General features: G+C 47.0%; 2 protein-coding genes across 3 annotated transcripts; one reads left to right on the plus strand and one right to left on the minus strand.

The window, feature by feature from the left end:
* Positions 1-3,197: 3,197 nt before the first annotated feature.
* Positions 3,198-11,966, minus strand: LOC133896955 (uncharacterized). Its single transcript, XM_062337574.1, is given in 5 exon segments — positions 3,198-3,272; positions 3,766-3,844; positions 3,846-4,156; positions 4,277-4,393; positions 11,856-11,966. Coding segments are annotated over 5 exon segments (693 nt in total).
* Positions 11,967-12,092: 126 nt separating this feature from the next.
* Positions 12,093-15,538, plus strand: LOC133897165 (uncharacterized). Of its 2 annotated transcripts, none has more exons than XM_062337779.1 (10): positions 12,093-12,455; positions 12,723-12,838; positions 12,980-13,087; positions 13,230-13,312; positions 13,591-13,724; positions 13,960-14,009; positions 14,105-14,197; positions 14,330-14,421; positions 14,833-14,939; positions 15,169-15,538. In XM_062337779.1, exons 1-10 carry the CDS (start codon positions 12,201-12,203, stop codon positions 15,208-15,210), a joined length of 1,080 nt encoding a protein of 359 aa, XP_062193763.1. In that variant the 5' UTR covers positions 12,093-12,200; the 3' UTR covers positions 15,211-15,538. The 2 variants fall into 2 exon arrangements, with proteins under 2 accessions (XP_062193763.1, XP_062193764.1); XM_062337780.1 differs by having other exon boundaries at positions 12,095-12,455; positions 12,750-12,838.
* The last annotated feature ends 227 nt before the right edge of the window (positions 15,539-15,765 follow it).

Below are 15,765 nucleotides of genomic sequence, written 5' to 3' on the forward strand. Positions count from 1 at the left end.
CTCGTACGGCGTCCTGCCGTCGAGTGCCTTGGTAGGCGAGCGGTTGAGGATGTAGACGGCCGACACCACCGCCTCTCCCCAGAAGACAGCCGGCATCCCCCTCTGTTTGAGAAGGGCCCGAGCCATCCCCACAACCGTCTGGTTGCGTCGCTCGACGACGCCGTTCTGCTACGGGCTGTACGGCGCGGAGTAGTGGCGCTGAATGCCCTTATCAGCGCAGTACGACGCGAATTCAGCCGCCGTGAATTCGCCGCCGTTGTCGGTGCGCAGCATGCGCAGCTTGCGGCCGCACTCCGCCTCTGCAGCAGCCTGCGCACGCCTGATGGCGTCCGCAGCCTCTCCCTTGCTGCCGAGGACCATCACCCACATGTAGCGGGAGAGGTCGTCGACGAGCAGCAGGAAGTAGCGTCGTCCTCCCGGTGTGGCCGGTGTCACCGGACCACACAAGTCCCCGTGCACAAGCTCGAGCCTCTCCTTGGCTCGAAAGCTCGCCCGCTGGGGAAAGGGGAGTCGCCTCTGCTTCGTCAATACGCAGACGTCACAGAGCTGCTCCACATGGTCGAGGCACGGCAGGCCTCGCACCATCTCCGTGGCACTGAGCCGCTTCAGGGCCTCGAAGTGAAGGTGCCCGAAGCGCTCATGCCACTGCCACGCCTCGTCATCCCAACGAGTAGCGAGACAGAGGGGTTGTGCCACCTGCACGTTAAGGACGTAGAGTCGATTTGCGCTTCTGGTTACCTTGGCAAGAAGGCGACGACGGCGATCCCACATCCTCATGACTCCATCCTTAACCACCACGCGCGAACCGTTCTCATCTAGCTGTCCCAAGCTGATGATAGAGTTCCTCAACGCGGGGATGTAGTAGACTCCGGTGAGCAGCCTGTGCTCACCAGACACGGCGGTGAAGATGACGGAGCCGACGCCCTTGATCTCCACGCCGGAGGCATCCCCAAACTTGACGGAGCCTCGGACGCTAGAGTCAAGCTCGGTGAAGAACTCCCGTCGATCGGTCATGTGATGGGTGGCGCCGGTGTCGAGGCACCACCCGTCAGTCTTGTCGTTGCCGGAGCTGTCGCCAAGGAGGGCGTGTGCTTTTGGCTCGTCAAGGTGGAGGAGAGCCGCTGCGGCCGGTGCCGCTGGAGGTAGCTCGATGCTTGCATGTGCCATGAACAGAGCCGGCTCCTCCTCCTCCGCCTGTGCGACATGGGCCTGGCCGCGTCGTGGCTGTCGACAGTCCTTGGCCCAATGGCCAAGCTGGCCGCAGTTGCGGCAGGTGTCGTCTCGTGCTGGCTTGTACTTGCCAGCGGCGCCTCCGCGGGCATCACCCTCGGCACGTCCTCGCGCCCCGGCCTGGGCGTCTCTGCGCGCCTTGCGCGGCTTGCCACGCTTGCGGCCGCCTGGCGCGGAAGAAGGCTCCCCCTTCTTCCGGTCACCTTGGCAGGCAGCCCACTGCTCCCGAGTGAGAAGGAGCTTCCCGCCAGTGGTGATGGGCCCCGAGAGAGACTGTGGCTCATCGCTGTCGACGACCTTGAGTCGACCTATCGCCTCCTCGATCGACATCGTGGAGAGATCCAGCAGGGACTCGATCGAGCGAGCCATCTGCTTGTACTTCTCGGGGACGCAATGGAAGAGCTTTTCGACAGCTCTCTCCTCGCCGTAGGTGTCATCGCCGAACTGCACCATCTTCTGCAACAGAGTGTTGAGACGGAGAGCAAAGTCATCAACGTCCTCACCTGGCTTAAAGGCCAGGTTCTCCCACTCCTTGTGAAGTGCCTGCAGTGTGGACTTGCGGGCGCGGTCGCTGCCGATGCGTGCCGCAGCGATGGCGTCCCAAGCCTCCTTGGCAGTCCGCTTATTGGTAAGCGAGAACTGCATCTCGGACGGGACTGCAGCGATGAGGGCATCCAGCGCCAGTCGATCCTGGTCATAGTCGACGTCGCCATACCGGACTGCCTCCCACATGTGCCGCACCTGGAGCTTTACCCTCATCACCACAGCCCACTCGACATAGTTGGTCTTAGTGAGGGTAGGCCACCCACCGCCGGGGCCGACGTCCCTGACAACAGCCTGGAGCCCGTGGTAACCACGGTACCGATCCGGGGAGAGAGAGCCACGCTGCCTGTGAAGGCCGCGCTCTCCATCGGCCCGTCCGCCACCGTTGCCGTGCTCGCCCCCTCCAGGAGCGCCACCGCCGTGCTCGCCTCCTCCAGGAGCGCCACCGCCGTGCGCGCCTCCTCCAGGAGCGCTGCCGGCGCGTCCGCGTCTGTCTGGGCTGCCGCCGCGCTCGTGGGCGTGCGCGGCTGCCCACTGCGCCGCCCGCGCTCGCGCTACCTCCCTCCCCAGCAACTCGAGGTCCGCGTCGGCGCTGTCGTCAGCAGAAACGGAGCTGCTGATGCTGCCGCGCAGAGCCTCGACCTCTGCTGCCGCCGCACGCGCTGCATCCGCCGCCGCCGCTGCTTCCGCCTCCGCTCTGACTGCTGCCAGCCTCGACGCCCTTGCCGCCGCCGCAGCGGTCTCTGCCGCCGCTCGCTCGCGTTCCTCTGCCGCGGCAAGTTCGGCCTCCTGCCGACGCCGCGTGCTCGAGGCGACCGAGCGCTGAGACTGCCCTGCGGACATGACGCGCTACCCGGGGGCTGCTGCGTGGGGAGAGGGCTGCTTCAGACAAGCTGCTGCTCGTCTGCGCAGAGGGAGAGAAGTGAGCAGGAGCGGCCGGAGCTGCTGCTGCTCCCAGCTGGGGCTGTTGCGCGGCTGGGAAAGGAGGTGAGCAGGAGATGCTTAGGCTACAGGATACTACGGCTCTGATACCACTTGTTAGTCGCTGAATTCTTACTCTTGGTAGTAGCTGAATTCTTACTCTCATCGAGAGAGGATGACACTAGGAGTTGGGGCAATTTTTTTGGTTTATTTCTCACACAAATGCCATACCAACCTGAGGGGTTGGGGATACATATTTATAGGCTGCTAGCCAGCCAAGCATATGCTAAGATGCTGTCCTAGATGCTGTCCTAGCTGTCCTAGATGCTAAGATGCTGTCCTAGCTGTCCTAGATGCTAAGATGCTGTCCTAGATGCTAAGATGCTGTCCTAGATGCTGTAGCCCTAGAAAGGACCACAAAGACCAGCCAAGGATCATCTGAAGCAACCCCACAAAGACCATATGCAGCACAGAGACGCAGCACAGAGACGCAGCACAGAGACTTATCCCATCAAACCCTTTTGGCTTTCAGCTGCTTCCTGAGCTTCCTCTTGCTGCTTCTTTAGGACCGATTTTTCCTGGATTGCAAAAAAAGGTAACTACAGTTAACATCCTGAACGTAGCTCAATCAGAATATGTCAATATCTCGAAATAGCCGCACAGTAACTTCGTGTCTTATCCATGGAGTTACATGTTCTTACAAATACATATAATGTTAGGGATAATAATTACGAGTTTGTTACAGAAACAGAATCAGTTCCGTGAAAATCATTTAAACTGTCTAAAAAAGAATAATCTACTATAAATCTTATAATATAAAGTGATTCTCATAGAAGGATTAATGTAATTTGTGCTCTTATATCAGGATTAATGTAGTTTGTGCTCTTATATCAGGATTAATTTAGTTTGCGCATATAGATAACAAGCTCTCAGTATGAATACCCATAGTCGTTAAGGTTTAGCAAAGCCACAGCCAAGATCAATGGATGGAAATGTGTTAAAATATGAGCGTACATGAAGTATAAGGAATGAAATGGAACTATAATGTAGAACAAATCCAATGTAATTTACCTTTGAAGAGAGCCAACTGTTTCCCTCCATTTCATAACAGTCACTTTGATCATCATAAACTTTGGTCCTTGCTGTAGAGTCTGTCATAGTCAACAAGCCTCTTTGCATATACTTCAGCTGCAGCTTCTGTTTCCGAAAGAGGAAGTCCGATGTCGCTTAAACCAGCATATGTACTTCCTTCCTTCAAGACAAGTGAACCGCAGAAACTACAGGGTCCCTCACCCTCTTGTTCACACACAATTTTGCCACATGATAAGCAGTTGCTAACAAGGTTGTGCTGGCGCGCTTGGCATGAACAAGGTTTCCCCTGCTTGAAGACGATAGAACCCTTCGCTGCCTCAGCAAGGGAGATGGCCTTTACTCCTTTCTTTTTTGAACCTCTGGAGGCAAGTCAGGATCCTGCAGTTTCTGATTGGTTCTTGGAACTCTGACTAGAAGAAGACGCTGCATCTTTTTGTGTGTGTGTTTGTTTCTTTGTTTGGGTAGTCGCCACATCAGCACATGGCTTCACATAAGGCTGAAGGTTAGACGATTGCAATCTTTCGGTTCCATTTGAAGAATCAACATAACCCCTCCTTCGCAAGTACTCCTGAATAATGTCCTGAGAACCTTCTACTCCAATAATATTCTGCACCATTAAAAAGTGCATAACATGATCAATGTTTATGCCAGCTAAGTTACAGCGGTTTCCACATGCATTTGTGCATAATGTAAATATGACAGTAGTGATGTGATTCGGAAACAAGCAGTATGAAACACATGCACTAAAATAAAATGAAGTAATGGAACTAGAGACAAAATTTCTGTTCCACGCGCGTGCGTTGGAGCGCACGATTTGTGACAGCACGCGGTTGTCTTCACGTGCCGTGGGGTCCACCAAAGTTTTAATACTTTTGCTGTAACTTTTTGTGTAAAAAATGTTTTGCAAAGTTGTACACGGAAGTGTTCACTACAACTTTTTTTTTACGTTAAGAACCTAAATTTTAGATAAGCTTTTTCATATAAACTTTTTGTTCACTTAAAATTGTTGGCTAAATTTTTTCTACTGTAGAAGTATTGAATGAAACCTTTTCTGCAAAATTGTTCTGGAAAAGTTTTGTATACAAGTTTTTTACAAAACTATTTACAAAGTTTATTCATGGAAGTTTTGTCGGGTTGCTATCGGGAGATGCGCGCGGAGCCCTGCGAGCAATCGCATGTGAATTAGCAGTGTCCAACTAGAGACTTCTCATAATACAAAGTGCCCAATTGAGAAGAGTAGTTTCCAGCAAAAAAGCAAGACAAAATATACTAAGTGCACATGAGTTCAATTAGCATGGCCTCATGGGTATTTGGGCTGTGTGTGTAGTTCACCCTTCAACTTTGAGATAAAGGATGGGAGCGCCCTCTACGTACTGTAGAAAGGGCATTCCACTGTAGCTGCCCCTCTTGTGCCAACTAGCCAACCAGCCCTAAGCTGATGCTCACCGTGAGCCCAGCAGCCACCTCTGCGGCCACGCAAAATCCTACACGGCTGCCCGCCTCCTCTTCACCAAGTACCTCCTACCTCTTCCCTCATGCTCACCTCTTCTACCCTGGCGGTCCGTCCGAGGGACACTCTGAGGTGTTGAGGTGGCAGGACACAAGCCCAACCTCTCTTGTCTTTGGCGGTATCCCCTTGTTCAATACCCTTTTGTCGCCTCTCTTTTGGGGCATTGTGACGGCAATGCGGTCATGTATCACTACTACACAGGTGGGTGAAAACACCTTTTCACATGCGTTTAGCGCACCCACCTGCGACCGAAGGCCTGTGGAAATGAACGATTTTCACATACGCAAAATAGGCCGCATGTGGAAATCCATTTTCACAGGCGGCCCACTTTATGTGCCGCCTATAGATATAAAGATTTTCACAAGCAGTTCTCTTACGGAACCGCCTTTGGTATGTATTTCTTTAAAAAAAATAATAAGCATATAGATTTCACACATATTTCAACAAATTTCAATACAGATTTCAACATCACAGATTTCAATAACATCACATATTTCACAGATTTCAATATTTAACACAAGTACAATAATATTCACAACATCACAAGTCTTTCCTCTCCCACTCACAAAGCCTCGGATGGCTAGCTAATTCACCTCCGGGATCAAAGAATATGCCACTCTTGTGGATAACTTCGTGCAAAATAAACCGGCACATGTCACGTTGGACATTTTGAATATCTTTGTCTGTGAGAGATTGGTCGGTACATTGGATCATCCGTGCTTGGATTGAAAACACAACTAAAAGAGTTACAACACTCCTGACAACGGAAACATAACCAAATAAGAATATGCAGGCGCAATGATGACTTACGTCCTCAGGGTTCATTGTGTACCTTCCGTTTACCCTAAGAAACTCACAAACATAATATCCACAAATAACGCTATTGAAATCTTATTTGTGGCACTTCAAATAAAAATGCAATGTATTCGTTAGTTCAATAAGACTCTTCGTCATAAATAGCGAGATGCAAGCATTACAAGTGTGTTATTACCAGAAAGTGTGTACGGACCGCCATCGCATCCGGTTTGGCCGTATCGTGTATTCCACCTTTCGTTACGTACCACTTGTATGCCCTATTCGAATGCCAATAATTAATTATCAATTGATACATGATTTATAAGAATTTTACGTATGGGGATTTCTTTTACCTCTGTATAAATTCAATGAAATCTTGATAGGATTTTTGTTGAAAATCGGCTGAGTCAAGGACCACGAGTCTGCTCGACTTCGGCATCAACATTACAAATATAGTGGTCGCTACATGAATACTTATGTTAGATTCTTGATCGATCAACTAAGTTGAATACTTATGTTAGGTTCATGACGTATTACACTTATTTAAAGTTGTAGAGAGCCAAGATGCAGTCCTTGTCCTACATTTCTAGCATAGCCCTTCTTACGTAGGCTAACATTTCGAGCCTTTTTGATTTGGTCAAGTCTTTTAGGACCCTTGCTTTATCCTTTTTACTCTTTTCCTTAATTTGGGGGTCATCATTCCTCACGTTCACGACCATGTTGGGCTGGAAAATTCGTTACGGATTAATGAATTCGACGGGCCTCTTCAACTTTTCCGCATCGTTAAATTGCATCATACAAAACAAGTCACTAGTCATGAGCTTCTATAGCATACATTGGTAGATATATGAATGTAGGGATAGATTATAGACACTTACAAGCACCACACACTTATGAGATTGATGTCGAGTTTTTCGCGGCGAAACAAAGCGTGCATGTCCTTAAAATCCAACATGAGAAATGAGTCTCCGCTTAGATAAACGTTAACGGGGACAGAAGCAGTAATTACGGAGAACCCCGCGCGACATGTCCGTATGTACCATTCGTGGAATTTCCTCATCTCCTATGGACCTTCTTGGAGTTGAAACGATGTTAGAAATGGCTTGCCATGCTCATATTTCTCACGAACATCCGGTGTAGGCAAAAAATCCATCTGAGGGGTACTTAATGTTTTGCCAGTCTCTTTCGCCAGATCACCCTTCGCTGGAGATTCCTGAGCAAATCATGCCTTTTCTTTTGAGGACAGAAACCACCTCTTCACCGGATCAGATAAAGTCTTCTCGTATGGGGTAATTATTTTGGGGACTCTTCGATGCTCAGGTGATGAATATGTCGGAGTCACAGACGCTGGAGGCGGAGGTGCCGGAGTCGCAGACAGTGAAGCATGATGCGAAGATGCCTGAGGAGGAGATATTGGGCATGGGGGAGAACCTGACTGAGGAGGAGAGGCTTTGGCTCTGGGGCGGAGTTGCCTGAGGCGTAGAGGCTCGGCTCTGCGGTGTAGGTGCCTGAGGCAGAGATGCTGGGCGCGGGGGCGGCCGTGACGCTGGCGATTGTGACTTCTGACGGCTGAAGATGATATCCCGTCTGGGCCACAGAATGAAGTTACCAACAGCCTCATCAAGAAGCTCGATACCCTCAGGTGTGTTGATGTCTAGCTTGTACTTCATGAAAAGTGGTTGTACCGAGTCCACTTGTACCTTGACGTAACCAGCCGGAATGTCTTGATTGTGAAACAAACGGCTTGGAATGGCGTGGCCCGTAGCCGCCTCGACAGTGAAGTCTCCCTTGCATACCGGAACATGTAGCATGCACGGGGTAGCCTCTGTGATGTCATCCATAGGATATCTCTGGTTATCGGCTTGCATGGACCCAACGCTGCTCCGAAAGCCTGGGCTGGTTGGTTGCTCTATCAGCATTAATGCCGCATTTTCCTTCTCATTTTCATTCCACATTTTCATGAATTGGACCTTAACTTGTTCTTGTATCTGTTCTTCTAGGGTATTCTTATATCTATTACGGGTCTTGTACTGGCCCGCGGTGTCTGGGAACCCATGCTTCCAATCCACTTTTGATTCGATGCCTCGAGTGCGACCCGAGTGTTCCTTGTTTCCCAAGGCCTTGATAAGCAGGTCATTCTCCCTGTCGGGCTCTAGAGACCCTTCCTTAGCAAGCCTTTGAATAGTCTGGGTCACCTCCATAGTTTCGGGGCTATTGAAGGCTAAGTCCCCAGACTCGGTTCATTGTGACCGAGCATAGACCCAGTTCCTGCTTCGCTCATCACAATTTTTCAAAGGGTTGAGTTTCCCAGCCCGGGCAGCCTCTTCTTCTTGCCTCCTCCACTCAGGAATTTTGGGAGCACACCCAGACGAGCCCAGGTGATGGTGGTGCTTGTTTTTCTTCGCAAGGTGCTTGAACGATTCACTCAGTTTGATGGCCTCAGGTGTGGTCTTCTGCCTAACAAACTCTGCCCATTGGTCTGGTGTAATCTTTCCGTATTTATTGTAGGTTACCAGGTTCTTCTTCCCGAATTCCTTATTCAGCTCACTCTTCCAGCCCCAGAAGCTCTTTCCCATAGTTTTTAATGCATTATGTTTGGCGGCTTCCTCTGTTCCCGCGGGGAATCGGATGGTTCCCTGCAATGTTGCCCACAGGAACTCCTTCATCTCATCCGGCAGCAACCGCCAATCAGTTATAGTGATTGGGACGTACTCCTTGATAAGAAATCCGTAACTGTTGTGGAATTTAGCACAGGCCTCACGAGGTGCAACAGGCTCCCCTTCAACACCGACCTGTGTTATTGTATAAATGCCGGACGATAACTTGTTTCTGCTACGCTCGCCCCTTCTTCGTTTCAGCGTACCCCCAGAGGGACCCGAAGTTTTGGGCACAGAGGTAGCGGTGGGTTATGGCGCAGATGATCAACGTGAAGATCATTGCACCCTAACCCTCTAGAGAGAAAAAAAGGAGAGTTGAAATAAACAAAAGATATTCCTCCATTTTAGAAGTATAAAATGCATCGAGTCAACTAAATACCTCTTCGGTAGGATCGTAGTCGTTGTCACTTTCGCGACGTCGGATCTCCCGATCACACGGAACAGGGCTCGGGCTGTGATACGACCCTGAACTTTCGCTGCTGTCGGAGGAGGACGACTGGTGAGGGCTTGGGCTCCTATCCGACCTCTTGCTTGCATCCGCCCCATCTTGTGCTGGGACGCCCTCTATTGGGAGCGGGCTGCGGCCCCGTGCGGCTTCTGTCCTCAAAAGAAAAGGCATATGTCCTCAAAAGAAAAGGCATCTGTCCTCAACAGAAAAGGCATCTGTCGTCAAAAGAAAAGGCATCTGTCCTCAAAAGAAAAGGCATCTGTCCTGTGAAGAGGTGGCTTCCGTCCTCAAAAGAAAAGGCATCATCCGCTCAGGAATCTCCAGCGAAGGGCGATCTGGCGAAAGAGACTGGCAAAATATTAAGTACCCCTCAGATGGATTTCTTGCCTACACCAGATGTTCTAGAGAAATATGAGCATGGGAAGTCATTTCTGCCTTCATTTCAACTCTAAGAAGGTCCATGGGAGATGAGGAAATTCCACGAATGGTACATGCGGGCATGTCGCGCGAGGTTCTTCGTAATCACTGCTTCTGTCCCCGCTAACATTTATCTAAGCGGACACTCCTTTCTCATGTTGGATTTTAAGGACATGCACACTTTGTTCCGCCGTGAAAAATTTGACATCAATCTCATAAGCGTGTGGTGCCTGTAAGTACCTACAATCTACCCCTACGTTCATATATCTATAAATATATGTTATAGAAGCTAATGACTAGTGACTTGTTCTGTAGGATGCAATTTAACGATGCGGAAAAGTTGAATAGGCCCGTCGGATTCATTAATCCGCAACAAATTTTTCAGCCCAACATGGTCGTGAACTTGAGGAATGATGACCCCCAGATTAAGGGGAAGAGTAAAAAGGATAAAGCAAGGGTCCTAAAAGACTTGACCAAATCAAAAAGGCTCGAAATATCAGTCTACATAGGAAGGGCTATGCTAGAAATGCAGGACAAGGACTATATCTTGGCTCCCTACAACTTTAAGTAAGTGTGATACGCCATGAACCTAACATAAGTATTCAACTTAGTTGATCGATCAAGAATCTAACATAAGTATTCATGTAGCGACCACTATATTTGTATAATGCTGATGCCGAAGTCGAGCCGACTCGTGGTCTTTGACTCAGCCAATTTCCAACAAAAATCCTATCAAGATTTCATTGACGTTATACAGAGGTAAAAGAAATCCCCATATATAAAATTTTTATAAATCATTTTATGAATTGATAATTAATTATTGACATTCGAATAGGACCTACAAGTGGTACGTAACGAAAGGTGGGATACACGATATGGCCAAATCGGATGCGATAGCGGTCCGTACACACTTTTCGGTAATAACACACTTGTAATACTTGCATTTCGCTATTTATAACGAAAAGTCTTATTGAACTAACGAATAGAAGTATGTTTTTATTTGAAGTGTCACAAATAAGATTTCAATAGTGTTCTTTGTGAATATTATGTTTGCGAGTTTCTTAGGGTAAACGGAAGGTACACAACAAACCTTGAGAACGTAAGTCATCATTGCGCCTGCATATTCTTATTTGGTTATGTTTTCGTTGTCAGGAGTGTTGTAACTCTTTTAGTTGTGTTTTCAATCCAGGCACGGATGATCCAATGTACCGACCAATCTCTCACAGACAAAGATATTCAAAATGTCCAACGTGACATGTGCCGGTTTATTTTGCACGAAATCATCCACAAGAGTAGCATATTCTTTGATCCCGGAGGTAAATTAGCTAACCATCCGAGGCTTTGTGAGTAGGAGAGGGAAGACTTGTGATGTTGTGAATATTATTGTACTTGTGTTAAATCTGTGAAATCTGTGATGCTATTGAAATCTGTGATATTGAAATCTATGTGAAATCTGTTTGCTCATTATTTTTTTAAAGAAATACATACAAAAGAACCGCATGTGGAAATCTAAATATCTATAGGCGGCACATAAAGTGGGTCGCCTGTGGAAATCCGTTTTCACAGACAGCCTGTTTTGCGCCTGTGAAAATCGTTCATTTCCACAGATCTTTGGTCGCAGGCGGGTGCGCTAAACACTTATAAAAAGGTGTTTCCACCCGTCTATGTAGTACTGCTGTGTAGTAGTGTGCTGCTGACAGTGATCGGTGCTACATATATGGCCACCAGGGAGGAGTAGCATAACCATGATTAGCATCTCGTTATGCCCTGGACACTAACATTTGTGTAAGAACGTAGCAAAGAAATTAATAATCTTCAGCTCAAAATGACACTGACAGCAAGTCCAACAAAACATGAAGCTTGTTCTATAAGCTGAGGCTTCCTCCCCTTACAACGAAACCCACATAAACCTAGCAGCGCAGCTATTTGGCAGCGACGTAGCAGCGCAGCGCAGCAAACTTCCCACACAATCACAACACACCGGCGATCATGTTGTAAAAAACTAACAATTTTCACCGACCTCAAATCGCACAAACCCTAAATTGACAACAACACACTGGCTGGCGATCCGATCAGACCGCCGCTCCAGGCACGCACGCACAGGACAAGCTCCGATCAGAATCTAAAGCGCCACGCCAGATTAACCGCGCAGCCTACGCATCGTTTTAAGGGTTGGGCAGTGACGCACGAACCGCAAGGTAGTCGGCGGCGTCGGGGGGAGGCGCGAGCTTGCAAAAGAAACGAGGCCCGAGATGAGGTCGGCGTCGAGCTCTAGCGTGCTCCCCTTCCGCTCCCAAAGCTCCTTCAGGGCGCCCGTCAGCCACTCGCTGGACTTGCTGGCCGACGTCGCCATCGCCGCCGCCACAAGCGCCGAATATTACGAGAAGAAGGGTTAATAAGTTTTGCTCTTTGGACCCCGAGCTATAAGATATTTCATGAACAATCTACCTTTACAAATTTAATTTTTCACCTTGGATTTTGTAATTTACAAAAGAGCCCTCACCTTATCCCCGCGAAGCCGCGAGACTCCACCATCGGTATGCGGCTTCACCGTCGGTGAGCAAAGGGAGCAAAACGCATCTTCCCGATGGCTTCTTCCTCGTCGTCGTCGCCGCAGCTCTCTCTTCTCCTCCTCCGGCCTCTCCGGTGCAGACCCGTCCCCCTATCGAAGCACAGGAAGCCGTTCCTCTCGCCAAGAACTGGCCGCGTAGCAGCAGGAGCAGAGCAGCGGTTGCTGCTCCCACCGGTGACCGGCCGGTGGAGGAAGAGCTGGAGGAGGGACGGAGGCTTCTCTTGTTTCTCATACAATACCAACAACAAGCCGCCCCCTCCTTCCGATAAGGTGATGCTCTGCCGTTTCATATCCTGATAACCTCCTGAAAACAAGTACTGCTCCAGTAGTAACTAGCGAAGTAGGGAGGCAGACTGTTAAGTGCATAATTTAGCTTCTGAAAATAGAAATCAAAACATATTCTTTAGTCGAATGCATCAGGATAAACTGTAGGTAATCCATAAGTGCAATGTGTGTAATTGAATCTTTGGACTCTTCTGGAGTTCAGCTAAATTGTGGCTATTCCTTACTTTCATGCGATGTTTTCATGGTGAGGAGCTTGTGACATTATCTGGACATAAGCAGAGTTCGGACGAGTGCCTGATCCTTCGCCGGTGGGATGTCCCATGGGAGTGGCAAACCATTGTGCTCACCATGGTGGGCTGCGGAGTAAGGTAAGACATAACCTTTTGCACCAGATAAGCATTATAAATTTATAATGTTCTTTCATTTAAAATTCCTGTTATTTACATTGAGGTTGGCATGCATAATTGTACTAGATATCGAAGAAAGAATTCTGAGTGTTCTTTAGACAGCTTTGTTCTGACAGGATTGGTTGAGCAATCGGTTTTGTCATACGTGGGGTTTAAAGCTGTGGAGGCAACTATAGATGAGAAGGCAGAAATACTCTTTCTTGGGCAACTGTATGATACAATTTCCTATTCTTATGTGCACAAGACCTTTCAATTCCGTTGCTGATAAGCTAATTATCTTCCACCAATATATGAATAGCTATTGCCAATTGCCAAAAGATTTATATTTTCTTTTTTGTCCTGCCTTGTGCAGTAGCGTGACAGTAGTTGTGCTTGGTGTCATATTTGGCATCACCAACACCTTTCGACCATTCCCAGATGATGTATTTCGCTATGGTCAGGACTCAATCTCGTTACCATGGTCATTCAATAAATTTGTTATTATGCATGTACAGTACCATTCTTTTGATGAAAGCTATTTTGTTGAGTGAAAAGTTTTATGGGATATTTTGATGGTACAGGAATTACCTTGTAAATTGTAATTAAGCGCCTAGCCTATCCTCAATTTTCATGGGTGCTGCTTCTCAAAGTTAATTCGTGATGAGTAGTTTCTTTTATAATTTTTGATCAAAGGAAAGAAGTATGTTTATGCAAGAATGTTGTCGGCCTTTCAGATATTAGAGAACCATTCAAGCTGCAGAATGGATGGCTTTTGTGGGCTGGAGTTGGCCTCTTTGGAGCAATAATTTCTATTGCTATAGCCGGAGCTGCTATGACCTATCTGAATGGTGAAACTCCAGAGAGAGAGGTAAGACAAATAGATGCTTTAGCAAATAGCCAAATAGACCTTTCCTGTGCAGTGCCATACATTATTATTTCTCACACTTTCTTTGCCACCTTTATCTTATTCAATACTAGCTTGTTATTCAAATTATTTAGAATAAAAGGAAATTATGTGTTACCACTGTGGAGCAAGAACCTATGCCAAGTGCTTCTTGCTATTCGTTAAATACTTATGAAAATGTTTCTTTTCATTGGCTCAGACTGATTCACTAGTCCTTTTATTGCCACTGATTGGCTCATCCACTACCAGGTACATCTATCTTGCTTTTGTGTTTTTATGGGTTCCTGCCTATAACCAGGAAAGCAGAACTTGATCTTGTTTTCAACTTTCTTATGTGTTGCTAGCACTGCCTTTTTGGTGGGAATTACTGGAGTTCTAGCACCACTTTTGGAGGAGACTGTGTTTCGAGGATTTCTAATGGTATCCTTGACTAAGTGGTAAAATCTATATATTATCTAGTCTTTTTTCATCCTAGCAACTTTTTTTAACATGCTTGCATGTAGCAATTTGGCGCATTACAACTTGCAGATTTTCATGTTGGGGTATTCAACAGTTTGCTCTGGGTACAGGTTTCCTACTCCAGTTTGTGTACTTGTCAGTGCTGCTGTATTTGCCCTTGCTCATCTGACCCCTGGACAGTTTCCACAGCTGTTTATACTTGGTAATTCTCTGTGCAGACATAACTAAAAATAGAAAATCGTGTGAATTCCATTTTTGCCAAGAGTGCACAAACATATTAGTTGCCAGACAACTTGGCCATATCAAAGTGTGCCACATTGCATCTTGGCTTGTTACATCATTGCGACCATTTTGCGTTATGTCATACTTGTGGCCTTTTCTTTGGAAGGAAGAAGCTAAGACTGGCTGCAAATATATGGCAGCCACAGCTGCAAATTGTAGCAAAACACAACAAGCAGGCACAGTATGCATCACCTAAGCTGGACTAGATCTGATGACCACAACCAAACAGTCACACCATTGACATATACAATCAGTTTGGGACAATTACTATTGCTAATTTGTTTATACAAGTTTTCAGCATGCAGTTGATATCCAGTTTATTGGCATGCAGGTGTTGCATTGGGGTTTTCATATGCTCAAACCCACAATCTTCTAACTCCTATCACAGTACATGCGTTCTGGAACTCGGGAGTAATATTGCTGCTAACCTTTCTTCAGGCATGTCTTATCATCTGTATCAGGCTATCTGTAAATTCTTTCTTGATGAAAATGTTAGAAATTATGAGTTGGCTAGCATGCAAGGAATTGCACATGAGGAGGGGAAGCTACTTTCTGTTACCTGTCTGTCTATCTATCTATATATTTGGTTCTTTCAGAGTGCCTGCTCTGGCATACGATGTGAGTAGTAATAATCATGTAACTGACAAGTCATTTTCTCTTGCATCAGCTGCAAGGATATGATATCAAGGAGCTCTTGGGGGCATCGTGAAGGCTCAATAACTTCAGCAAAACCACCTGGAAGCAATTACGGGTCTACTTTAGTTTACTCTTTAGCGAATCCATCAAGCATGAATTCTTTCGGATGTAACAACAAAAAGTGCACACATGTTGAAGAAAAACTAAGCAGGCAGTTAGAGAGTTCAGCTGAGACGTTAACCGTTTCTCGAATCAAAACTTGCTCTGTTTGTGCATTGGGGGATTAAGTCCTTAAGTTTTTTATAGGAATATTTAACATTCATAGGGCTTTAATAGGGTAAAATTTGTCCGACTGGAATGATTTAGTAGCAAAGTTGGCATTTGTGCAACTTAATGATCAAGATGTTTTCAAATGGTCTTTACATGCTATTGGTAAATTTTTGGATAACAATCTGATGAATCATGGTTTCAATGAAGAATACATTTTTTTGTGGAAGTTAAAACATCCCCTTAAAAATCAAGATCTTCTCGTGGTATTTAATTAGAAGGGTCATTCTTACAATAGATAATTTGCTTAAGCGAAAATAGCAAGGTAGTGTTCAATGTTGATTTTTAAATAGCATGGAGA

This window comes from Phragmites australis, chromosome 17, assembly GCF_958298935.1.
Source record: "Phragmites australis chromosome 17, lpPhrAust1.1, whole genome shotgun sequence".
Taxonomy (NCBI): Eukaryota; Viridiplantae; Streptophyta; class Magnoliopsida; order Poales; family Poaceae; genus Phragmites; species Phragmites australis.

Bases quoted from the DNA above. Each gene is read 5' to 3' on its own strand.
- LOC133897165 (XM_062337779.1), top strand. From the start codon at position 12,201: ATGGCTTCTTCCTCGTCGTCGTCGCCGCAGCTCTCTCTTCTCCTCCTC. The intron at 12,839-12,979 runs GTAAGACATAAC...TTCTTTAGACAG, and splicing joins ATGGTGGGCTGCGGAGTAAG to CTTTGTTCTGACAGGATTGG. The intron at 14,940-15,168 runs GCATGTCTTATC...CTCTTGCATCAG, and splicing joins TGCTGCTAACCTTTCTTCAG to CTGCAAGGATATGATATCAA.